The sequence below is a fragment of the Rattus norvegicus genome, chromosome X, assembly GCF_036323735.1.
Source record: "Rattus norvegicus strain BN/NHsdMcwi chromosome X, GRCr8, whole genome shotgun sequence".
Taxonomy (NCBI): Eukaryota; Metazoa; Chordata; class Mammalia; order Rodentia; family Muridae; genus Rattus; species Rattus norvegicus.
Genome location: NC_086039.1, coordinates 38819399 through 38846636, shown reverse-complemented (window position 1 = coordinate 38846636; position 27238 = coordinate 38819399). Strand labels below are relative to the sequence as shown.

The 27238-nt window shown below is 40.1% G+C and overlaps 1 protein-coding gene across 13 annotated transcripts in view; it reads left to right on the top strand.

The window, feature by feature from the left end:
* Positions 1–27238, top strand: part of Sh3kbp1 (SH3 domain-containing kinase-binding protein 1) — a 345129-nt gene that overhangs the window by 185022 nt on the left and 132869 nt on the right. For 6 of the 13 annotated variants that reach the window (XM_039100101.2, XM_039100104.2, NM_053360.3 and 3 more), the window contains one exon: positions 5813–6018. In XM_039100101.2, the coding sequence (XP_038956029.1) occupies positions 5813–6018 (206 nt within the window). Of the gene's footprint in view, positions 1–2335; positions 2411–5812; positions 6019–17543; positions 17686–27238 lie in introns of those variants that run through there. The other 7 variants (XM_039100102.2, XM_039100103.2, XM_006256931.3 and 4 more) reach the window with 3 other exon arrangements.

Sequence of the window (27238 nt, the reverse complement as noted above, 5' to 3'; positions counted from 1 at the left end):
AAAAAAATTGTGGGGTTGGGGATTTAACTCAGTGGTAGAGCGCTTGCTTAGCAAGCGCAAGGCCCTGGGTTCGGTCCCCAGCTCCAGAAAAAAAAAAAGACAAAAAAGAAAAAGACAAAAAAACCTGTCCCCTCTATCATGCTGCTGCCTCCAAGAACTAATATTTAATGGCCATCGCACAATATTCACTCACAACGAGGTAAACACTACACATACTCATTGCCTGTCTCTCGCTCCTCACTCAGGTGACGTGCCTGTGAGGCTTTGCCCAGCCTTATCCCAGGCTACCTCTCTGACTGTCTTGTTGCCAGTGGGCAGGGGAGACCTTACAGATAGGCTTGGGAGACAATGCAGATATCTGAACAGTGATCTGTCTCCCACTGGGATATTCAGACTCGCCTCTGGGGCAGAGCACATGAAAGCAGGAACACCACTGGAATATTGACTTTTTTCTTTTCTATCTCCATTTTGCTGACACTGAGAAAACTGCTGCTTATTCATTTGTAGTGGGCCTATTCTCACACCAGCAGCTGTGCTTTAGGAGTAAGGGTGCCATCCTTGGAGTAAAAATATGCTCAAATAAAAACTAGCTGTTTGCTGGCTCAGATCTTGGCATGGAGAGCAGAGAGTCTTAAGAAGCAGGTTTGCAAAACTCTGTTGCTTCTCTAGGTTGTTCTTGTATAGACAGCAAGTTTTTTTCTTGAAATGTGGTATTTCATTGTATCCCAAGACCTGGGACTCAATATGTTGTCCAAGCTGGTTTCTAGGACCCTCCTGCCTCAGCTTCCTGAGTGGCTGAGGTTGCTTATACATACACTTGAGCCTACACAGAAGTAGTGACTTGAATGCCTGACACTTTTTCTTATTGTTGTTCTAATGACTGTAGCACCTAAGCCCACAATGACCGATTTCCAAATCAGGGCGTATTACCATTCCTGTTACACAAGGGAATGACAATACCTCATCCATTTACAATGATCTCATCATTCTTATTTGGTGTCATGAATTGGAATTGACAAGGCCTAGACAGTGACCCTGTTGGGCTTCCTTTGTGACAGTGGAGAGTTTCTAAGGAGTTAGAGGAGTTGCTCTTTCCTCCTTCAGGTACCTTCCCTGTTTCTAAACCTAGTTCAATTGTACCTTTCAATTTACTAGGGCCCTTGTTTGAATATTTAACTCATGAGCTATAACAGAACTTATTTCTTTTAATAATACATTTACTAATTGAGATGAGTTTTCAAATCATTTTTACCATCTTGTGATATTGTCTGTGGTGTGTGTGTGTGTGTGTGTGTGTGTGTGTGTGTGCGCACGCGTGCGCACATGCGCGCGCATGGATATGTTTTGGGAAGGTGGGCGGGTATGTGTATACTTGAACTGGAGCAATATGTCCATTTGTGTTCTTTGGGCTTTAGCTACATGTTCAGTCCTATGTATAATATTGTATCAAAATATGATATTTGAAGCTGGATGAGTCCCCTGTCCTCAATGCTTAAGAACAGACTCATTAGTGACACAGCAAAACCTCAATTAAGATGTTTCAAGAACAAGTTGATTATATATATATATATATATATATATATATATATATATATATATATATATATATATGTATGTATCTCCTTGGTGCTAACCCAAAGTATCCCCTCATGTTAGTATTGGTTTCAAATCTCATTACTGAAATATTCCCTGTAGTTCATTATTATCGTGCCTTGACAAATCTATTTATTCATGTTGTGGTGCTGGGATCAAACCTAGGGCCTTGTGAATACTTAGCAAGTAATGTACTACTGAGCCACACCCAAGCCCAGTAAATGTTCTTAGGATTCCTTGCCATGTTTAGAATGCTGGGGCTTGAACATCAGCATTTACTTTGTGTGGCTCTAGGAATAAATGACAGAGGCAGAAGGGCCAGATCTATTTTATGTGTAGGCCACACTCTCCGAAGAGAAGACTGTGCTTGAGTTAATAGAATAATCCTATGAATTGGGTTCTTTCTTATTAATTGAGGTTTTCCTACGCTTAAGTTAAAATGTAAAATGGCTTCCAGATTTTTAACTGGGCATAAAAATCACATCAGTCATTTGAGAAGCAAGCAACAAATCTGGGTATTTCTTGCCATTATGGTCACATGGGGACTTTGGGCTCATTCTGTAATATTCTTAAACTCTACCTAATGGTCTTTAATTAATTGCATGGATGAAGCTCTTGCAACGGCGTCATTGAAGGCAAGTTCAGTTAAAGACTCTTCCTCTTCCTTCTTTTGCCATCATTTGCTCCCCTCTGTCCCCTCTCTTGTTTTTCTCTCCCCTTCTCTTCTCTCATTCACTGTCAGGAAAGACTACCTTTGAAGGGACAATTCTGTACCGAGCTGCACCGGGAAAGACGGAGGGCCACAGACGCTATTACAGTGAGTGACCTTAACTGCAGGAGGCAATCATAAAGCTAAGATCTGGACACCTGTGGGTTTTGATGCAGCTGCGCTTTCCCTGAGCTGCCCGTGCTTATGCCAAGTGTCTGTGTGAATTTCTGAACCAAGGACATGGGCTTATTTGCCAACAATAAGTGTCATTTCCTTGGTGTGTGCTACAAGAGCACTCTCACCACCAACTCCTGGCGCTTTCTTGTTCGCTTTCTGCCTCTCTCATGCATGACATGTGTGCATGAACCATGTATGCAGAGAAGGAAGCAGTAGCCTTTGTCATGGCAGTGGGAGATGGCTTCTGGTGGAGTTATCAACGTCTCCTGGTTACTGCTTTTTCCAAGTGGGTCATTTGTCATTTGCGTGGCTCAAAGAAAGAAGATTTTGGCATGGAAGTCCATGCCAGATACAGTGTTTTGCTTTGCTCATCCAGCTAATCACCACACGGCAGACTTCTTTTGGCAGGGCCCATTGTAGCCTTTTGTGTTGTAAAAATTAGGCTGCCAAGAGTTGAAGAAACAACATGTATGAATTAGTTTCATGGTGCTCTTAGAGCCGTTCTTGCTACATCAGGAGCGCTACACATGTATATGCACTACATTAGAAACCGTCAAGAACTGATGAATGCTGAAGCTAGGGTGAATCGCACCACAGTGGACAGCCACAGGACTGAAGCAAAGTTTAGGAAGGCTTCATTCTGCCTTCATCTGGAGGGAAGAACATCCACTGTGGTACATATACACACATATCCATGAATTATCACATGCATGTGATAAAAGAGGTTTAGACACGAGCACTAGAATTGGCCTCAAATGTTTGAAGTGGAGATATTTTTCTTTCTTTTCTACTCTGAACACATGCACAGTTTTCCTGCATACGACTTAGCATGCAGTGTGTTTCTTGTACTCAGTGGGGAGATCTGACCTTGTTCACCTCCATGCCCTGCCCTGTCCATGGGTCTGGAAGTTACATCAGTGCATAATGCCGAAATGCAAAAGTCATTTCCAAACCCTTATGCGTTTTTGCACTATCTCATCAGAGACCAGTGATGTGCCCTTCATTAAACTGGCCCCAGCCTCCATTCCACTTGGTAGGTTGAAGTGCCTGAGCATGCCACCTAACATTCTGAATGATGACATGGGGATATTTTATAGGAAGATATACATATTAGGCACAAGTAGCTAAAAGTCTACCCAACACACATGAAAATTAAATCACTTTTTTCCCTTCCAAAGGGAAAGAACTAGATTTTTGAGTTATTCCATCAATGCAAATATTTAGCTTTGTAATTTATATTCTTAAAAATGAAGGAGTCAGGATGCCAGAATTTCTGGGGGAAAAAAAATCTGCCGTGTGTTTCCTTCCCAGGTCATGCTTGTGTGGCTGAGTGACTGTGCGTCCATTCTCTGTGTAATAGATTATTTCTTACAAGGACTAATGCATTCTTATTACAACGAGCCTGAAGGCAGCGAATCTCTACAAGTGGAAACTTGGTGAAATTAGAATGGCAGGGAGACCAGATTATGGCTGTAGCTAATGGTGAACCACAGAAGAGCCCCCCTGACTTCTTTCTGAAGAACCAAAACAGACACACTCTAATCCTTTCATCCTGTTGCCTTCTGGTGGTAACGGTGGGGTGGTGGTGGTGGTGGTGGTGGTGGTGGTGGTGGTGGTGGTGGTGGTGGTGGTGATGGGAGGTGGGTGATATGGTTTCTTCCTACTATTTCTTTATTTCACTCTCAATGGTTCTTTCCAAACACGAAAAGAATATGCAAGCCATTTATCACATAGAAAGAATCAATACAGCAAAATAAGAACATGTTAAAGGGGAAATGACACAATATTTAGACTCCAAAATTATATCTCCAGCATGAGTATTCCCAGAAACAATGAGGAGATAAACACACAAATGGATAGCTAATCCAGGGGGTTCACCATGTTTGCACACTCCAATCCAGTCCTATAATGTGCAGCTGGCCCCCTCCTTCTTCTGTCCTGTGTTTCTGCTCACAAATGCCATGCTTTAGTTAATTAAAATGTGTACCAGCAACCTTATTCCTTCCCCACCCTTTTGGCTTAGAAATCCTGCTCTATAGAAAATGGCAGCAACAAAGGAAACCATTGTTCTAAGGTTTGAATCTGAAAGTTGTTAGCAATCTATAACAATCTTTCTAGATTTTACCAGTTTGCATTTAGGTTTCTTCCCACTCTGGCACTTCTTCGCTTAAATAGCTTCAACATTTTCTGGTACTGTGCTTGAACAATTATTTGGGGTATTGTTCGTATGGACTAGGTGGTCACAGGAAGCCAATGTACAATTGGCCACTAGCAGAAGAAATTCGGTGGCATTCTTTCACCTTAAAGACATTGTATGATCAGGAAATACAGACTGAATACTTAAAAAGCTAACTACCCTACATTTCTAGAACCTTCAAGATGCAGTTTAATGACAAAACTTATTATTCCAAAAATATCATTTGAACCTGCCCTTTGCTGTTATAATTAATGTCCTAACACCAAAGGAAACTAACTAGACTCAAATAGGGTCTCTGTTTTAAAACCATGAGTGTGGGCAGAGCCTAGGGACAAAGCATCTGGGGAGGTAAATGTTGATGCTGTCTTGCTGATAACTCTTTTATTTATACCTTCCAACACACAGCACAAGAGGTTCAAAGGAGGGTGTCATGTTCTCAGTGTTTTCTTTGGAAACAGATTCCGCTTTGGAAAGAAGGGAGAACCCAGGAGTTGGGATTCTGGCCTCTGGGAAGGCAGTTTTTTCTCCCTATCATTAACAAGCACCGCCATCTTGCTAGCAAATGCTGTCTTAATGTCAAATTTGGTTTAATGCTTCCTTAGAGGAACATGCCTGCATGCATTTATTCCCTGTGAAGCCATCCAAAGAGATTTAAGTCATTGGCAGTCATGATATTGTGTGATTTAATTGCTAATTTGTTGAAATCACTCGTAGCTTTACAGTTCCCCTTTAGAAAATGATACCTCCATTGCTAATTTCTAATCGACATGAATCAGAGAGTTTCGAGGTACAGTATTGGTAGTGACTGAGTGGGAAGATCAGCTATGGGTAGGGAGGGTTGGTATTACACAAGCCATGGAAAAATTTTGGATTGAAGTAGGCTTTGGCTTAAGCATGTGAAATGTCACATATGCAAAGAAAGTAGAGTTTCTGAAAAGCTATTTTGATTCACTGCTTAAAATGAAAATCTGGGGTAGGAAGACCAAACAGAACTCAGAGACAGCCTGAGTCAGCACACTCAACAGTGCAGAAGCCCAGGCACACTGTGAGAAATGGCTTCTGGCCAGCTGTGAAGTTCTTTATTGTGGCCTCTGGCTGATTTCTGAGCTCTCTCTCCCCATTCCCACTGTTAACAGGCTTAAGAGAAACCACAGGCTCCGAGAGTGATGGAGGCGACTCAAGCAGTACCAAGTCTGAAGGCGCCAATGGGACGGTGGCAACTGCAGCTATCCAGCCCAAGAAAGTTAAAGGAGTGGGGTTTGGAGATATTTTCAAAGACAAGCCAATTAAACTAAGACCAAGGTCGATTGAAGTGGAAAATGACTTCCTGCCTGTAGAAAAGGTACGCTTGACATTTCTTTCTGATTTCATTGCAATGGAGCTTCGACCTCAGAGGTTTCTGGTGCCTCTGATCCGTGCCATTCTGCCACCGCTCCCAACACTTAAGTTCCCCTTCTCTGTAGGAATGCTCTCCCTGCTGCTGATTTCTTACCATTCTCTTGTGTGGGTCAGCTTTCCAAGACTATAGCAAAATATGGCTTAACATAATAAACTTGGTAGGACAAAATGGCTTACCTCATGACCTGGATAGCAGAGAGTGGGAGAGAGTTAGAATCTTATAATCTCTTTTAAGGTCAATGACCTAAGGATCTCCCACCAGGTCTCATGTCTCAAAGATTCTACAACCTCCTGATGGTGCTACTCTGGGGATCAGGTCTAACACATAGAACTTCATCTATATAAATCCCCTTTAAAGAAAGTTTTCTGGGATGACTTTTCAAATGGTTCAGCACTTCTCCATCTCCCTTCCAGCTAAATATATGACCCTGAAAGCCTTCAGATACCCTCCTCCAAAACCTCTCTCTAATGCTTTGTTTTCATGTGTGTTGGTTGTGTTGCGTTTATATAGTGGAGAAAAGCATTTGTGTGGATTTTTTCCCTAAGAGTTAGGTAGAGAGAATTTCAGACCGTTGAGAGGAAGTCTCCTGTGTGCATGTGAGCAAATGATAGAGACAGTTTGTGTTCTGACTCCCTGGGTTGCTCCCATCAGGAAGCTAGCTGTTTTCTTCTGCTTCTGGTTCTGGGCTGGTGAGAAGCAGATAGCATGTTGCTGCTGAGTATGCTGTTGCTATGGCAACACACCCAGAGCCATAGCTCTGTGGCTACTGCTGACGTCTACTGTGGTACACTTCTGAGCATCATAGCCTTCCTTAGGAGTTGATAAATACTGTGGAATTTTCCAAATTATAATAAGCTATATTCATGCTGTGTTTCAGAAATGTTTGTTAATTTGATTTAGTGTTTAAGAGTTTTGTTTTGATGCTGGTGCCAGCAGGTTTGGGATAGGACACTGGCAACATTTCTAATTCACGTCTATCATTGTCTTGTGGTTTTCATTACTCAGTGAGGTCAACATTTAAAGATTGCATCAGAATCTGCAGCTGTAGAACCTGCACTATCCACCCGGCCCCAAGCAACCTTCCCCAGTGCTACCAAGCATTGGAAACAGCTTTTATGGTGTGGGGCATTTCGGACATTTAGTCCCTTAGAGAAAAGGCACATAGGAGGAAATTTGAGCATGCCTCACGTAAACTCTAACTTTGTTGAAGTGTCCTTAAACAAGTTTTTTTTCTTTTTCAATTATTGATATGTGACGTTGCCTATGATCCGAAAACTACGTCGTTAGTGTCTGAACTTGACAGTTTTGTTTCCCATGGCCATATTCAGATTCTGTGAAGTAGCCACACAAAAAAGTGAGTACCCATCTTGAGAAGGAATGATGGATGGAGTTCTTTCTCCACTTTATTCAAGTATTTGAAAAGAATACAAGCATTGACTCAATCAAGGGGGCATGATGTGTATATGTGTGATTTATTATTATGATTAATAATATTTGTTTGAGCTGACAATAATGTATTGAGTTATGATATCAGTCTCAAACATGATCATTGTTCTTTCTGTATGTTTTTACTTGTGTGTGTAAGTATGCCTATATGTATGTTCACATGTGTACATGTGAAGGGGCCTGATAGTGATATCAGGAATCTCTTTTCTCTCCACTATATTCATTGAGTCAGGGCTTATTAATCAAACTCAGAGCTTAGAGATACAGCAAATCTTAATAGCCAGCATGCTTTACAGAGCCTAACTCTGGACTTTGAAGCTGTAATTTCAGAAGAGTGACCATACCCAGGTAATTTTTACAAGGGTCCTGGGGATCTGAACTCCAATCCTCTTGCTTATGTGGCTGGTGTTAACTACCGAGATATTTCCCCAGCCTTGAGGTGAGGTCTCACTGAATGACCTTTGAACTCCTGAGCTCAAGCAACTTCCCCAGCCCCACCAGTGCTAAGACTATAGGTATGTGTGTCTTCACGCCAGCTACTCCCAAGTTTATGTTGGAGCACATTTCTTCCAAAAATGGGATGCCTGTCATTTCTACCTAGAGATTCTAGTTCATGTCATTTTATCCAAACCCCAACAACTTCTCCTCCCACAAATTTTCCCATCTCAGATGAAGATATTGCTATCTTTCCCCTTTTCTCCTGGAGGTTGTGTCTGACTAATCGATCTGGAAACACCATCACCTCTGCCTAACTATGTCTAGCATCTGCCTGTCTGTATCTCCCTATAGGGACCCCTTGTTTCTTCTACTCCCTGTTCCACTCTTTGTATATGAAGCATAAGTATTTGTGGAAGGTGTAATATTTCAAAATGTATTAGCATGTACTTTGGAGATTGCAGACAGATGTAGAATAAGGGAGCCGGGTGGAACAGTTAGAGCAGGCACATAATTGAAAACCAGCCAGTTGTGTGCTTAAATGTTTCTTTGTGAAATGCAGTTGGTGCATTGGTAGTAGTGACATGAAATAATAACTTTACCAGAGTTATGAACTCTGAAGGTATGCATGTTATGTATGTGGGTATATGTGTGTGTGTTCTGATTTCTGATTCCTTGCAGAGTGAAACCATGTGCTAGAAGTTCCTTAACGCAGTACGAAGCTGTGGGAGCAAACATAAACTTCCCAGTATGTTTGACTGGCTGCAGGCAACATTTTTAACATCTGAAACGATTTAATATGATTTCTACTCCCTGTTGTTGATGCAATGGATACTCGCATAGATTCACGGAGCCATTGTGTAATTACATGATCTGACTTGAGAGCTGATGAGTGTGATAGTGTTTTATTAGTATACAATCTGGTTCCTTTCACTTTTGAGATAGTTTTTATTCAATATTTATGTTTAAAGAAGAAAGTTTCCTTTTAAAATTGGGCTTGTTGCATTCATTTTGCAGAAGCACAAATTGGATCCTGCATGACAGAATTTGGTATGTGAAGCCAAATGTTGTCCTCCACTTAGGGTGGGGCAGTTTATCTTCTGACGTGGCTGACTTGATCATTCGTATTTGGAAAAAAGGAACACAATTATCTTTGATAACTTCAAGAACCATACTTATAATTTCCATTCAACTTTGTAAAGTATTAAGACCCAATTCTCTGGATCAGTGGACAAGTCTCTCTGTCTCTCTGTCTCTCTGTCTCTCTGTCTCTGTCTCTCTCTGCATGTGTTGGTATGGATATGGGGGTGTGTACACTTGAAGGCTAGAAGTCAACACTGGGCGTCTCTCTTGTTCTCTTTACACTATATTTTTCCACAGGGCTTCCTCACCAAAGCTGAAGCTCACTTGTTGGTCAGGTTGATTATCCAGTAAACTCCTTGTATTTGTCTCTGCTTCCCAGCGCTGGGGTTACAGAGCTTTTCTACCATGTCTGAATTTTAAGGTCCTCCTGCTTGCATGGCAGACATTTTACCAACCGAGCCATCTCCTTAGCGCCTATACATCTGTTTAATGTGTGACACTTAAAGTTCATGATTCGACTACATGTCAGGGGAAGATCCCTTTACCAAGCCTGAAACAAAGAAATAGTGAAGCCAGGCTTGGTGCTATGCACCTTAATCATGTCCCTTGGGAGACTGAGGCAGAATAATTGAAAAATTCAAGGCCAGCCTGATATACTTAGCTAGTTTCTCAAAACAACCAACCCACCAGCCAAACAAACACCAGTGCATATTGTTATTCTTGCTTCTCTTATTAAGACATAAGGAGGGACCTTATATAATACTAAGGAATAGATATACCTGTGAACAATTTGTTTAAAGTACCTGTTAGGTGAAATATTTACAGATGAAATGATGTAGAGAAGACAAGACTGGTGATGAATTGATATTTCTGTGTGTTTTGTGAAACAGGGTCTCAGGTATATAAGGCTGAATCCAAACTTTTCTGTAGCCAAAGATGACCTTGAACTTCTGGTCCTCTAGCCTCTGCCTATCAAATGCTGTGAATACAGGCATATACGATCAAGCTCATGAGTTGATAATAATTGAAAGCAAGTGACACATACACGGGAGTTTGATATATGCTCTATTTTTTGTGTACCTTCCAAATTCCATTTAATAGAGAGGACAGGAAAGGAAACTTTGGAGGAACTGTTTCCATTGAAATTAAGCTCGGATAGAAGTGTTAATAAGTCTGAAGGACCTGGAGAGACCGCTCAGTAGTTTAGAGCACTCGTTGGTGAGTCACTCAGATGATTACTACATCAAACACTTAGGTAAGGGAGTGGCCAGTGTGATACACTTGACGGTAAATTGCAGATATTTGGGTGAGGCCCAGGACCTAACTTAGTACAGCTTTCTATTCAGAATAGTGATTGCCTTTTTGTACCAACTTATTCCATGTTTGGACTCTAAAGTCACAACTAGTCTTGGCTCCTCTAATCATCTGGGAGCCGATGTTTTTAGACTGGTTGGAAAAGGTATCTTGATGTATTGTGGTTTCAGAGGTTGGTAGAATATAATGTTTCTTACAGAAAAACCTTTCAAGAATTTTTTTTCCTATGCTTTCATGGTTAATTTCTATTAGTGACTTCTGACATCTCTTTCTTGAAAGGATTTTGTCATTGTTTTTAATTTTCTACTAGTTTTTATTTGCGCAGTCTTTTTTTTTAACTCCTATCAACTTTCATTTTATTTATAGAATTACAGTCACTCAAATTAATGCCTATATGGTATCAACATTGAAACATTTGTCTATGGTAGAGGATTAAAATTTAAATTGTATGCAAATGGAAATTGCAAATCAATTGTTTCAATCAGCCAAATTGCAGTTAAGAGAATTTTAATATTTTCATTCATATCTCTGATAGTCTCTTTATCCATTCTAATAAAAATTCATTAAACTTTATAGAAGAATTTAACCAGATAAGTATCTAGTGAGTCTTAGCTGGATATTGTGTGACCTGCCTGTATTCCCAGGACACTAGACACTGAGGTAGGTTACCACTGCAAATTCAAGGCCAGCCTGGTCTATATAATTTCCAGTACAATTTAGTGCCACATAGCAAGACTATATCTCGAGCAAACAAAGAAAGTAATGATCTCTATTGTAAATAAGAGATGTAGGGCCAAAAAGATTGTTCAGTAGGTAAGAGTACCTGCCATCAAGATTTGTGACCTAAGTTTGGTCCCCAGGACCCCCAAGGTGAAAAGAGAAAACCTTCCTGCAACCTGTCCCCTGACCTCTATACAATGCATTATGATACTTGTTTATATACTATTCTCTCTCTTTCCATCCCTCCTTCCCTTCCTCCCTCTCTCTCTTGATTAAAATGTTTAAAATAAGAAAATGCCTGTTAGTTACTTTTCTATTGCTGTGACAAGATACCACAACCAAATCAACTTATAGGAGAGTTTATTTAGGGCTTAAAGTTTAGAGGGGAAATCCATAACCATCATTTTGGGGAACATGACAGCAGTCAGACAGGCATGGTGCTGCTATTAGCTGAGAGTTTACATTTTAAGCCTCAAGCAGGAGGCAGAGAAAGCTAACTGGAACTGGTGTGGGTGTTTGAAACCATCCCCAGTGACATACTCTTCCAATAATGCCACGCCTCCTAATCCTTTCCAAATAGTTGTCCCAACTGGGGACTAAGTATTCAAATATATGAGTCTATAAGCCCTGTTTTCATCCAAACAATCATAATCTCCAAACCTTTGAAGAGAAATAAGCTCTGGTGAGCCCCAGAAGCTAATATATTCTTTGACTAATAAAATACAACTGGGTAAGATTTTTAAAAACTCATCTAAGACTCAGATTATTGAATATTCCTCAGTCGGATGGAAAGATAAGATTATATGACAACTTTAGAGTGATTGCAAACTTTGTGGTTTTCAATGAGCAGATAGTATTATGATGCTTACTGGTTAAAGGAAGCATATGGATTTTTAGACTTCAGTTTATTTATTCCCATTGTTTCCTCGTCTAGGAAAAGGAGAGGGAGGGTTGGTAGGGAATAGTTAACAATGTTACAGGTTTTTAAAGATTACTATTATTTTAAAGTGTGTGTGCGTGCACGTGTGTTTGTACATACATGTAAGCCGTGTGAGTGCAGTTGCTCTTGGGAGTCAGAAAAGCACATCAGATCCTCTGGAGCTGGAGTGACACGTGGTTGTAAGGTGCCTGATGTAGTAGCTAGGCATAAAACTCTGGTCCTCTGGAAGAACATTATGTATGCTTGACGTGTACTTTGTGAAATACTCAGCCTAATGTATTTTCCAAGAAATATTTAACTGGAGTCAGATCATTACCAAGATTTACAGCCTCAGAAGCTCTTACTATTGTATTTCTACAGACTGGGGATTGACTTCAGTTGGTAGAGTGCTTGCCCTGCATGCAGAAAGCCTAGGCTTTGATCCTCAGCACTGCATAAACCAGGTGTGTTCCTGTAGGGTTGTAATCCAAGTACTTGGAGGTGGAGGCTGTAGGGTAAGCAGTTCAAGATCACCTTCTGCTACATAATGAGTTTGGCATCAGCTGGAGTCTCTGTCAAGTCCCTTCTTAACACACACACACACACACACACACACACACACACACACACACACACGCTGTGGTTTTAGGAGTACCAATAGTTATTAAAAAGTCAGATCAGATAGGATAGGTTTAAATCCCAACTTGGATTTCTTAGAAGGCAAGTTAGTGACTCAATGCTTTATGTTCCTCATCTTTAAAAGTAGAATAACAAGATGACCTGTCAATTAGGGGTGGTGGTGTAAGGATTAAATATGTACAATGATTAGAAAAGTACTTATCATAGTTAAGGTTATTTTTACTAGAAAGGAATTGATACCTTTCCTTTTCTAGGACCATTGCTGAGAGGGAGGGAGGGAGGGAAGGAGGGAGGGAGGGAGGAGGAGAGAGAGAGGGGGGGGGAGAGATTTCATGTAGTATATAAATCTTCCTCAGTCATTCTATTTTATTTTAAAGCAGAGTCTCACTGTGTAGCTCTGGTTTGGAACTCACTCTGTAGACCAGGCTAGCTCCTAACTCACAGATCTGCTTGCCTCTACTTCCCATGTGCTAGGATTAAAGGCAAGTGCGTCCTTGCCTGACTTCCACCTCAGTTGTTGGGACAGCATCTCACACTAAACCTGAAGCTTATCTGTTTGACTAGACTGGCTGGCCAATGAGTTCTAGAGCTCTAACTGCCTGTATCTCCCCACCACCAAAACTATAGGTTCATCCTGCTGTGCCTGTGAGTAGAATTCCTCATGTTTGCACAGCAAACACTTTACCAACAGAGCCAACTCTCCAGTCTGATTTTTAAAAAAAACTTTTGATTATGGGAGATTTGAGACTCCAAGAAGTAGACTGAAATTTTGCTATGTTTGTGGCAACTGTTTCATATTACCAAGTCTTAAATGTCAGCCACTAGAAAGTAAATGCCACAATTTGGGACCTTGTCTGCGTTAGTCACCACTATATTTACAGTTCCTTGAAAAAAATTGTTAAAACTACTATGTATTGTTGGTCTTCAATACAGGTTTGGGGACTAGGTATGTGAGGACTGTGTCTTAATCCAATCACAGGATTAAAATGACAAAGGAGAGCTGCTCACCGTGCTTCTGCTGCGCTTATGGTCTAGCTGAAAACCCCCTGCCCACTCATTCATTAATTGCCTCACTTACTCATTTACCAAAGTGTCATCAAATTTCTTGTCCAGATTGTCAGTGGCACCCTGAGCTTTCTCTATAACTGGATGAATGGGTGACAATCCACATCAAAAGGGATTGGCTGGGTGGTATGTGCAGGTCAGTGGTTCTCAACCTGTGGCTCCTATTCCTCACATATCATATCCTGTATATCAGATATTTACATTATGATTCATAAACAGTAGCAATATTATAGTAATGAAGTATCGATGAAATTAAATTTATGGTTGGGGAGGGGGTCACCACAGCATGACAAACTGTGTTAAAGAGTCACAGCATTAGGAAAGTATTTTTGCTTGTTTGTTTGCCTGAATGATTATTGATTAGGACTCAGGTAGATACGATGTAGGTGATTGGAATTGAACACTTCTTATGAAGTCAGACTTGGGCTCAGTTGTTGTCTCTAGGTTTCTTATGTGATTCCATGGATTGTCCCAAAGCCTTTTATTTATGTTTTGTTTGAAATAGGCTATCATGGACCCTGGGCTCATTTTTAACCCACTGTGTAGATGGGGATGGTCATGAACTCTTGATGCCCGTTTCTACCTTCCAAGTTCTGGGATTACATGCCTGTGTAGATTTTCCCTTGATCTGACAAACTTGTATATAAAAAGATCCATAAAAGGCAGGGACAAGGACTAGCAGAGTTGCGTCCATAGTATCTGTGAGAATCAGGCAGAAGGGAATTTCCTGTGATGCTGAAAAGTAAGAAGAGGATCCAAAGATATTGTCAAGGAAAGTCAGTGACTGAGCAGAGTGTTGAATCACGGGATGGGCAGTGTGTGTGTGTGTGGGGGGGGGGAGGTCAGGAGAAAGCATGATTCCATTGAAGGGGCGAGTAGGTAGAGCAGGCTGGAGCTCAGGGTTGGTCACTGGAAGACAGTGGTGCCTGTTTCCACAGGAGTTTGCCAGTCTGCTTATAGGCTACACTTTCTCGGGGTGGCCTGGCATGTTGGTGGAGGACTTCAGCTATGCAGAAGCATGATTTGTACTTTTAGAGAGATAACTAGGGAGGTGCCTCAGAATGTGGACTAGAGATTGAAGAGGAAGTAGCTGGGAGAGTTGCCAGCCTAGGGCTCTGTGGTTGATGACTAATTGGCCAGGCACCAGGAGCTTCTAGTAGCTCCTGGAAAGGGGCAGATGGGCCCACCTCATGCACACACTTTCAGCCAGGCTGCCATAGCCTTACTTGGCAGCACAACTGACAGATGAGCCAAATTTTCTTTCAAAGAAAATTGCTCTCTGTGTTTGGGGAACCAAACAGCCAAGAGTCAGCATTCTATTGTCTTTGTTCACAGACGAACTAGCCATAGTGGTATGTGTGGAGGGGAATAAGTTAGGAGGGTATGGTTTAAATACATTTGCATTTGTGTATGAACATATGTAATTGTGTATATGTATAAATAACACCTATACATTTCAACAAATTCATCTTCCCAATTTGTTGTTGTTTTGAAATAAGCTGTCATGTTGCCCAGGCTGGATTCAGACTTACTATGAATCTAGGCTAGCCCTGAACTCCTATAATCCTCCTGTAAACCTTAGCAATATTATAGTAATGAAGTATCGATGAAATTAAATTTTGGGTTGGGGGTCACCACAGCATGAAGAACTGTGTTCGTCATCCAAATGCTGAGACTATAGGTGTGTGATGCTGTGCACACCTACCTGTTCTAATTAGTATTTATTTATTTAGATTCTTTGAGACTGGGTCTCATGTAGCCCAGCATGACCTTGAGCTCACTACAAAGCTGTAGATAGCCTTGAACTCCTCAGCTTCTTGCCTCCATTTTCAAGTACTGGAATTACAGATTTATGCCACAATGCTCATCTTTTAATTTGTTGCTTTTCTAATTAGTTTTTAAATTAGCTCTTCATGTAGAATAATTTTAGGTTTATAGAGAGGTGGTATAAAGTAATACCAAAATTTCTACATACCCCCCCATTTAGAGCTTTCACTATTGTTAACAGCTTCTATTCATATTATATCTGTTGCAATGCATGAGCCAATGTCACTACGTGATTATTAATTAAAGCCCTAACTTGATTTAGGTGCCCTTATAGTATATCCATTCTCCCTTTTCTTTAATTCTAGGGTGTCATTCAGGATACTGCATTGTATTTAGCCATCCTGACTCCTTAGATTCCTCTTGTTTTGGTGACCTTGACAATTTTGAGTTGTGTAGACTGTTCATAAATTGACTGTTTGTCTGAAGGTTTTCTCATGACGGAGGATCTTTCATGTTACATCAGATGCCAAGGGCTCATGATATCAAAATAACTTCATTTTCAATATTGACCTTGGTCACCTTGACTGAGGTGAGGTTGCACAGTTGTGTCCTGGGGAAGGTTTGTTGTCATGTTTTATTTCCTTTTGCCTTCTTTGTGTTCAAAACTCTTTTGGAAGAAGTCACTCTACAAACCCTTTGGGGAATTATGCTGTACTGCACCGAAGGAGGCGAGTCTAAAGAATGAATTGAAATTCCTCTGCACAGCCTCGTCTGTTCTTTCTCATCCTAATTAGGTTTTGATAAGGTGGTTTCTTATCTGCATTCCAAATGCTAATTCCCTAGCATTTGCACATTTGTCATTCACAGCCAGTGATAGCTCCCACCTTTGTTATAGGTATGTCTTATATAAACAGATCTGGGTCATAGTTACTCAGATTAGACATTTCTTGAGAACTGAGGCAGCATCTAATTTAAAGCCATCCCAGGCTTAGCCAGAGTACGGGCAGTAGTAAGTATAGAATATATTACTTTCAAGTTAGTATAATTAAAAGACTTAAAAATTAGCCATGGTTCATAACGGCATAGGACATCAAGGTCTAAGAATACAAGAAACACGGCAAGAAGATACTGTTGATTTGTGAAGTCCCGAACTAGTGGCTAATATGGCACTTCCTGTGTGCCAGATTCTTCCGTAAGCTTTTGGTCTTCTGTATATCATTTAGTGACGTAGACAACCAAGGAAGTCTGTGGCCACTGTGACGACTGTTACAGTTCTTGTTTCTGGGATGCATGAAATTGAACCCAGAACCTTGCACATGAGCTGTTTCATTAGTTTCATTTTATAGATAAAGGAATTAAGGTGACCAAAATTTAATTTGTTCAAGATTCTTAGAGCTTGGGAATGACCTACTTGCAACTTTTATATTATGTTCTGGCTCTAGAATTTTGAACTCTTTATCAGTGAGATCCAAAGTCATTCAAATGGTGATTTGTATAGTATCTCATTTAGGGGAAAACAAGATGGATGTTTAACTACTTTATTCTGTACTGTTGGGACATTTCTGATGACATGATGTATCCTAAGGGAAGCATATCCATAAAGTCAGTGCTATTTTCCCTTTAGGTTTTTTTTTCTTTATTTTTGTATAGCACGACTAATTTTATTTCTGTAAAAGTATTTGTACTTTTTTGTAACATACCATATTTTATATATCCCCCAACTCCCCAGGCAAATAATCTGTTGAAAAATAGCTTTTTATCCACACACCCCCGGGCATTTAACACACACACACACTCTTTCTCTCTCTCTCTCTCTCTCTCTCTCTCTCTCTCTCTCTCTCTCTCTCTCTCCACCCCCCCCCCCACACACACACAAGTAATCACTGGGTCCTGCCAATAAATACTCTGAATGTGTTCCTTGTCCACGTGGTCACACCTTTGGGCACTGGGAGGCAACCTATATTACAGCAGGGATGTAGGCGAGGGAGGAGGACTTCTGGAGAAGCCACCCAAGCTATGAATCGGCCCTGGCTTCCTGAACCATAAACAAATGCAAGCTTTGTTCTCCCTATTCCTCATTTGGTCCCAAGGATGACTCAGGATTAGGCTGGGTCCTCAGGCTCCGCGCCTTTGGCTGTTTGAAGGAAGTGGGAGGATTTCAGGGTAGTTCTGGGACCTTTACAGACTGAAGAGACAAGGCTGGCTGCAGGATGGGAGAAGAGGTATTTCTTTCTTTCTTTTTTTTTTTTTTTTTTTTACTTTTAGAGAAGAAATAGATCCTTTTAATCTGTATCTCAATCTGAAGCCTTTTTTAGCCAGCCTCGTTCTGTATTTACACTGGTGTGTTAAAATGATGTTTGGGCTAGCGGGAATCCCACAGTGGAGGGGGAGGGTCACTCTTGGATGTATTCAGAAAGAACCTTTCCAGTGTAAGGGTGGTTTGCTAAATTCGAGTGTTGCACTGGAGCTATTTAGCTTGTTTGTGACACCCCCCCCCCAATCCCACCCCACAGCGCTGGTCAATTTGGCCATTAATTTTTCCAGATGTTTCCAATTACTTTGTGCCTCAGTTTTCATGTGCTCATACAGCAGAGAGTAATTTAGATAGGGAGTTTGCACAAGCAGTAACTAACTGTTACACCATGTCACAGAGATGTTTAGCAATTACAGATGTTTGTGCAGTCAACGAATCTAGCTTGCTCTTCAGGTTAGTTCAGGAGGAAAGAACATCTCCACAGAGCAAGCCAGCTGTGGAGCATCTCAGCCCCGGGGGTCACAAACACTTTGGAGTTTTCCTCTCGAATGGAGAAACTGTGAGTAGTGCTTTTAGAGATGAAGAGACTTGCTTACTTTTGTAGGGCCAAGCATTTATATTCGGGTACTCATATACAGAGTAAGCCTGGACTGCTTGCCTTTCCGAAAGTTAGTTTGTAGAAGGTAGTCATGTTTCTCTGAGTCCTTCATTATTTGTCTACCTAAAAGCAGAAGTCTGTTATTTTCCAGACACAAAATAAAATTCCCTAAATAAACCACAGGATAAGTAAAGGCTTATGATTATTGTGTGTCTTCCGTGTCCCCCGTGCCTCACTGAAAAAAAAAAAAAAAGAAAGAAATTAAGGAAGAGACGAGATCTGCAAAATATGACCCTTTATGTCTTTTTCTATTGGCTTTCGCTTAGCTTTTAAGACAACTGTTTTTAAGAGGAAATGATGTAGCAAGAAAGAAGCTAGTTGTTCCAGCACATTATTTAAGAATACAAGAGTTTCTTGAAAGTTGTCTTTTTTCTTTGAACAGTATCTGCTACTTGCTTAGGCAGATATATGAGGGAGCTTCAGGTATTGAGGAGAATAAAGTTCAGTTGTAGTAGCTTGGGAAAGTGGTCTGAAATTGCTTTTCTAGATGGAATTTTTCTAAGTTCATTTGTTATTTTTTTATATCAGAATGCTAAGTAATGGACTTATTCTTGGTCTTTTCATGTGTTTATGCCATTATGTTCTGTTGGCCTTTGGTTCTTCTCCCCCTTCTTTCCTCGTCCTTCTGTACCTTCTGCCTTGTAGATAAAGAACCCAGAGTTAGTTGTTTAACTTTAGCTCCAGGAAATGGTGCGAGCCCTTTAAGTTGTAAAGTACTGACTGGGAAGACTGAGTAGCTTCAGTCTGGTGAGAGCTTATCCAGCCCTCCAGCAAAGCCCTTGAGATGGCAAAAGCAGGGTGACCTGATGGCCCCAACCCTTCTTGTCTTGTTTCCAAGGAGATAAGCTGCCTCGCTGTAGGAGAGTGCTTCCTGAATCCATTTAGTTTATCAAAAACTAAATAGCATTGTTGCTTCTCTCAGGTCGAGAATTCTTTGTAGTAATAATAATAGTTAAAAACTCATGGTCAAAGTACATGAAGAACTAGAGTCTATTCTTAGTTTCATATTTGGAGAAATTATAATTAACATTTTTATGTGTATTTTCCAGATTTCTTTTCTGAGTCTGAATATGCATGTAGGGTACAATCATTTGCTATTCTTACAATAACAGGGGTATAGTACACGCTTCCTGTCTTGAAAACTTAATTTTTTGTTTTTCTTTGGTTGGTTTTTCTGAGACAGGGTTTCACTCTGTAGCCCTGGCTATCCTTAGAGCTCACTCTGCAAACTAGGCTGGCCTTAAACTCTGAACTTGAACTCAGAGATCCACCTGCCTCTGTCTTTCCTTGCTGTTTGGAAAACTGAATATGCTATGGCCTACTTTTTTCTGTTAGATAACTACATGGTATTTTTAAGGTCTCTAGCCATCAGAAGAATATAATACCATTTATTGAACTACACGTCACTTGATAACTGTTTAGATTGTTTCTGTGCTTAATAACTTTTCATACCCTTAATATTAAAGACTAAGAATGTTTTCTTAGACTATGCATGATGGCTCACATCTGCAGTCCCAGCACTCAGGAGGCTTAAGCAGGAGAATTTCCATAAATATGAATCCACTCTGGGCTACACAGTTCCAGGCCAACCTGAGCTACAAGTCCTCACCTTAAACAAAAAATAATTCAATAATGTTATGTGTGTGTGTGTGTGTGTGTGTGTGTGTGTGTGTGTGTCTGTGTGTGTATCATTATATCTCACCTGTTTCTTTCCTCAACATAAGTACTCTTGTTCTCCCTCCCTCTTTCCTTTCCTCCCTTTTTTCCCTTGTTCCTTCATTCTTATTTTGAGGCAGAGTTCTATGTAGCCCAAGCTGTTCTGAGGTTCACTTACGGAGCTGAGGATGGTCTTGAACTCCTGATTCCCCCATGTTTCTACCTCCTGCATTCTCTGGGATTATAAATTTGCCATGCCTGGCTCCTTAAGCTGAATTTTGAAAGGAGGAATTTCCAGGTTTAATGGCTAATCTGACACTGATTTTGTTTTAAATGAAAATAACATGCATATACAGTTTCTAAACTACCTATGGAATAAAAAGTTCAATTCTTGTAATCCTTCACACTTAGTTTTACTTCTTAGTAGAAATAACCCTGAAAAGCTTTTGCCAACTTGGTGTGGTAATAGATATCTGTAATCCCAGCATTCCACAGGCAAAGGCAGAAAGGAACTCCTTAAGTCAAGGCAAGTCTGATTTCTGTAGTGAGTTCCAGACCAGCCTGAGCTCTAGAGATAAACTGTCTCAAACAGAGCAAAACCGAACTAAAAACCCTAACAACTCCAGAGTGTTCTATAAACTGGCTGTGCCATTAACTCTGTTCATAGCATCATGCTTCCGTCCTACTATTAATCTTTAGAATGTTTGCATGCTGCGAAACTTATTCCATAAAATCACCCTCCCCTAAACTGCTAGGAAACTCCATTTGGCCGTCTCTATGAATTTATTTGCTGGATCATGTGATGATTCTAATTCTAATATTTTGAGGAAACTTCACACTGCTTTCTACAGTGATGGTACCACATTTCCTTCTCACCAACTATCCACACGATTTTCTAGTTTTTTTGCATCCTTTCTTGTCCATACAATTTTCTGCTTTTGTTTTGATTTTGATGCCAGCTATCCTAGTAAATGTCAGGCATTTAACATGTATCTGTTTGCCATCCTGAAAGGAGAACAACGACACTTTCTTTTTATCTGACAACTGGGGAGTTAAAGGGTCAGAGTATAAAGGTCTTCTGCCTCAAAGTCACCATTAACCAGATGAACATTTGCACAACTGCAAAAGGTTGCAAAGTGTTTGAAGGAAGAACCTCTCTTTCACACTCCCCGAAGGAACTAAAACATAGTAGTATCCAAGTACGTGGTTGAATTCCTGCTTTTTATGTCGTTTAGACCCTCACTTGTAAGGTTAAAATTTCTTCTGTATGCTTTTGTTAATTCTAAGTGACTTCCTCTTAGTGAAAAAAGTTAGCTATATGGTTGATTTTTCTCTTGTTTTCTACTGTTTAGAATTGCTCAGGAAGAAGAAATGGCAGTCCTTCCTTTTATAAAGTATTAGTTGAATTATTTATGTATAATTATATAATATATATAACAATAAATATATTTATTGATATTTTTAAATGGGACGTGCAGAGTTATTAGTAAATATTCTGTCCTCTTTGGTTCTTCACTGTCCTCTTTGGTTCTTCACTGACACTAATGATTTATTTCATAGGACATATTCTTGAGTTCGGTGGCTGCTATGATCTCCAAAGTCATGCACATGTCTGGCTGGCCATTGAAATGATCTTGCTTTTGTATTTAACCTGATTTTTTTTATATTCTCAACTGGTTGTAAAATAAGATTCTGACCAACTGGGGCTCAGTAGATATTTGATGCTATGAGAGAGAGAGAGAGAGAGAGAGAGAGAGAGAGAGAGAGAGAGAGAGAGAGAGAGAGAGCCCAGCATATGATTTTGCTGACTTTAGCCTAATTGTGTTGTATTTTGTCACATTTAACAGCTTTAAATTGCAGCGTTCGGTTACTCAGCAGCTTGTCTTCTATTTCTTTGTGGCATTGGAGCCCATTTAATTGGGACAAAATTCTTCCTTAGCTCAGACACTCCATCTTGAAAGCCAGATCCTCAAAGAACTGTGTGCTCTAGCCATGCCTAGCAGCATCGTCTACTGTTCTACACTTACTACTCACTTACTGTTCTACTTCCTACACTTGCAATAGGCACCTCACAGCCAACTTCAAAAACAACAATTCATCAACAACTCATGCAGCAGAATTTCTGTAAATGGCTCTCCTTTATCAAAAGGTCATCCTTAAAGCTATTTCACGAGACCTATGATTCCAAAGTGTTAACTCCATTAAACTTCTCTTTGCACTTGTAGAAATCTGCCAGTCAGGATTTGGGAATGTGATGGGAGAAAACTGAGGTCCGTATCAGTTAAAAGTTATATTTCTGTTTGTTCATTTACACTGAGGAATGTACCAGTGGGAAGGATGCATTTACTGCTTGGTTTTCTTATTCTTTCACTAGCCAAGCATTTTCATTCACCAGTGATTTTAATGTTTTGCTCCATTTGTTTTGGTAGCATCTGTTCAGTCTGTTCTTTTTATTTTGCCTTCTTAGTCAAGGCTATTTTCACTTTCCAACAGGAAACAACTTCTCTTGGGTACCTTTTCTAGGCTATGACTAGAAGCTGATAATCAATGAAGTGATGATGCTAAAAGTGATGATGGTTTTAGGTCCTGGAGAAGTTCACATAGTTTTTCTAGGCACAGTGCTTGTATCCCTGCTTAGTTCCTGCAGTGGGAGAGCTGCCCCCATAGACCTCACATATCTGATTTTAAAACGAATTTATTTTACTTCTAACCTATCAAGCCCTTTACTTTTAAGCATCATTAGAAGCAGAGAGAAGAGTTCAAACAACCACAGGTTTTTGTGACCTTCAGTCATAAGGTGTTATGCCCAAGAGGAGAGAAGTTGTCTGGGTAGAGATGAAATGACTTTTTCGAAAGTTAAGAAGAGACTGAGAGAGGCATCTAGGTCATAAATGGATCACTACATTTCTAAGAATTATAGTAAAAAAATGGCTTCATGGGCTCTAAAGCAGTGTGTAAGCAAACCTTGAATTTTGTCTGTCCAAACTCTTATGAAATCTTATGGTGGTTGACCTCACCATGGAATTGACTTGATGACAAAGAGGCTAGAAATACCCTGAGGAGCTATAAGACAAGGCAGTAAATAAAAATTCGGGTTTTTTTTAAAACATTGTTTTACATTTATATATTTTATGTCTGAGAATATTTTACCTGCGTGTGTATGTGCATATTTGTGCCTCTTACCCATAGATGGCATCAGATGGCCTGGAACTGGCATTCTGGATGGTTGTGAGCCACATGTATGTGCTGGATACTGAACCTGGGTCCAATGTAAGGGGAGCAAGTGGTCTTAACTACTCAGCCATCTTTCTAGCCCCTTGAAAACTAGTTTCAACAGAGCACTAGATATCAGGAATTATGGACAAAACTTAGTCATTGCAGTGGACAAAATTTAGTCCTTACAGTAAAGAGAGTTGGCTAACTAATATCTATGAAGAAATTAGACTTCACAGCACTTGACATTGTTCCCTGATTCTACTAATGGCAGAAAAAGGAACCCTGTAACTTGAATCATGATGATGAGGTTGGGAATAAAGGATAAGTAGCAGATAGTGAGGGTCAATAAACTCCTTTGTTGTGCTATGAGGGTAAGAATGTAGAAATAGTTTGCTGAAACATTCCTGTAAATTTGGGAGCATGTCCACAAATCTAATAACACGTCTGCCAAAATCATACTGAATATAATAGGATAACCCAGAAGTAATGAATGTATTATTCATTTGAAAAGTACCATTCCTGATCACTGTCCTCCTTTGTCACCATTTTCCATGAATCTCTATTGTGTTCTTCCTGTGGGGAGCCTATAGCAAGTCTTTGTGTAAGACACAAAGAGGAATTGCTACACTGGGAGCACACAAGCAAACATTGAAGCAAGCATTCTCCTTTGTGACAGAAAAGGCCACGGAATCAGTGAAGACTAGAAAACACATCAATGAACATATTTTACTAGATACATTGTCTTGTCTATCTATCCTTTAAAAATGTTGCTTAAAAAGTAACAGAACCAAACATGGTGGTCTATGCTTGTGGTCTCAAGGTCATCCTCCACCCCATTGCTAGTTTAAGACCAGCCTGGGCTACATGAGAGCCCATCTCAAAAGAAAAAAAGAAACAGTGATACGTATTTTTAATTCCAGTACTTATGACACAGAGGCAGGTAGATCTCTGTGAATTTGACGCCAGCCCTGTCTATAGTAAGTTACATGCTATCTGACTACATAATGAGAGCCTGTCTAAAAACCAAATTTAAAAGTAACATAGCCAACTGAGGAAAGCACATGTGTAAAATTAGCGATTTCATTGTTTTCTTCATCCACGTGTTGTGTGGTTTGGTGTTTTTGCATATGTTATAGATAAAGAAGGGAGAGAAGGAAATATTTTAGAACAGAAGAATTAAAACTTGCAAAATGAGTGGTAAAATATTTACCATTTGCTCATATGGTAACTATCTAATTTGCTTAAAACTTGGGCATCTTAGAATTTACAGCCTTAAGAGAACTGTCTTCTCCCTCCTTATATTTGCTGTTAAATTGATGTTAAATGGATGAAATGATGAATGAATGTGAAAAACAGCCAAGCATATTAAACTTCTGTTCTACAAGGCAAAAGGCGCATCTTTATTAAAGTGCGTTTATGGGGCTGGGAAGGTGGTGCAGTGAGTGCGAGCACTTGCTGTGGTGTTCCAGTTCCTAGCGCCTGTGTGAAACCTGTGCATAGCTGCGCATGTCTGTAACTCCAGTCTTAGAGGGGAAGATAGGCTGATCCTAGAGCCTCTCTCCACAGCCAGCCTAGCCAAAACAGCAGGCTTGGGGACAGTGAAAGACCCTGATTAAAAAACAATAGCCATAGGGATTGGGGATTTAGCTCAGTGGTAGAGCACTTGCCTAGCAAGTGCAAGGCCCTGGGTTTGGTCCCCAGCTCTGAAAAAAAGAAAAAAAAACAAAAAAACAAAAAAAAAAATAGCCAGGTGGGGCAGCACGTGCCTTTAATCCCAGTACTGTGGAGGCAGAGGCAGGCAGATCTCTGATTTCAGGGCCAGTCTGGTCTACACAGAGAGTTCGAGGCCAGCCAGGACTATACAGAGAAACCCTGTCTTAAAACAAACAAACAAAAATGTAGAGAAGCACTAGAGGAATACTCTTACCTCCTCCTCTGGCCTCTGGATTCATATGTATGTATGTAGATATATATATGAATGAGAATATGTGTGTGTGTGTGTATTGAATGTGTATTATTAGAGTCTGAGGGAGGTGGCTAAATTGATGGAGTGCTTGCCACAAGAGTGTGAGGACTTCAACATGCATGTTAGAGAGAGAGAGAGAGAGAGAGAGAAGCTTGGTGGTACAATCCAGGAACCCTAGCACTGTAGTACTGTGGAAATGGAGACAGGCTATCTGAAGCTTACTGGTAAGCTAGTGTTGCCTACTGTATGCACTCTAGGTTTAGGGAGAGACCCCACCTTAAAAAAAAGCCTAAATAATTAAGGATGGAGAGCCCTAGAAGATATTTGACATCAACCTCTGAACCTCTGAGTGCCACACACACTTGCATATATGTGTACATGTTCTCAAATGCATACAACACACACAGTCATAAGCATGTGCACAGGCATTGCATGCATATGCGTGCACACGCTTTTTAAGAAGAAGAAAATGTATCTGTTCAATCTGTTTTCACCCCTAGGTAGAATCGTATTTTAGTATAAGTCAGTATTGATTTTTAAAAGAAAACACAAGATCATGTTAATTGGAGATGTTTCTTAAAGAAATGAAGATACCTATGAAATCTATGTAATATAAAAATTAAAATATTCCTCAATAAATAGCCACTTTTGATTTTTGAATGCCTTACTTATTTTTATTTCACATGCATCTATGTTTAATCTGCCTGTATGTCTATGTGCAGTAATTGGGTCCTCTGAAACTGGAGTTACAGGCAGTTATAAGAGACCATGTGGGTGCTGGAAATTGAATCCAGGTCCTCTGGAAGAACAACCCCTGCTCTTAACCTCTGAGCCATCCCTTCAGCCCACAAACAGCTACTTCTAACAGTAGTAGGTAATCCTGTATTTAATCACACCTGTCATCACTTGAAGCCATACTTCTTTGAAGACCAGAAATAAAGAATCTGTAAGCATTGTCTTTTAAAAAGAAGATTTAATTTTTTTATTTTATATATGTTAATGTTTAGCATAATTAATGCTTAATGATACATTAATGCATATTGATATATAAATGTATACCTCATGTGTGCCTGGTGCCAGTGGAGGTCAGAGTGGGGCTCCAGATCCCCTGGAAGTAGAGTTACAGATGATTATATGCCACCATGTGGGTGCTGGGAATGGAACCCAGGACATCCACAAGTATTCTTAACCACTGAGCAATCCCTGTAAGCATGGTCTTTAATTATACACAAAGTCCTTTTCTGAAATACAAATATGGAATCCATGAGTTTAAGTAGAAGAATAAGGAATCGATTCTTGGCATTGAAAACATGATAAAATATCCCAATACTTTATTTGGAACAACATTAATTAGAAATGAATCTACATTATGGACTTAGTCACTAGAGCTATGAGCCAGTGAAGAGCTAGCTATAAGTGAAGGAGATGACAAGTGTTCTATAGGGGTGGTGTCTTGCAATTTACCATCATGATTCATTTTACATCTGATGATCTTAACATCCTTACTAATGACTTGGAAATAAAATGACACACAGATGAAAGCTTCATGTGACTACTAGCTAGGAGGAGTTGCAAATCAAATCAGACCTTCAGGAGAGACATCAGTCATGTAGGGAGGTAGATTGTAATTTTTAGCCATTTTAACACATGTTATTGCACCTCTCAAAACTTCATTTTTATGACTATAAAATGATTTTTGAAGTACTAGAAAATAAGGAAATAAAAAGCATTGATAATTTAACTTTCACAGGGCAACCACTGTTACTATTTTTAAATATTATCTTTCAGTTGTTTGGCCATACACTTTTTTCCTCCATCTTTATTAAATAGGGTATTTCTTATTTACATTTCAATTGTTATTCCCTTTCCCGGTTTCCAGGCCAACATCCCCCTAACCCCTCTCCCTCCCCTTCTATTTGGGTGTTCCCCTCCCCATCTTCCCACCATTACTGCCCTCCCCCCAACAGTCCCGTTCACTGGGGGTTCAGTCTAAGCAGGACCAAGGGCTTCCCCTTCCACTGGTGC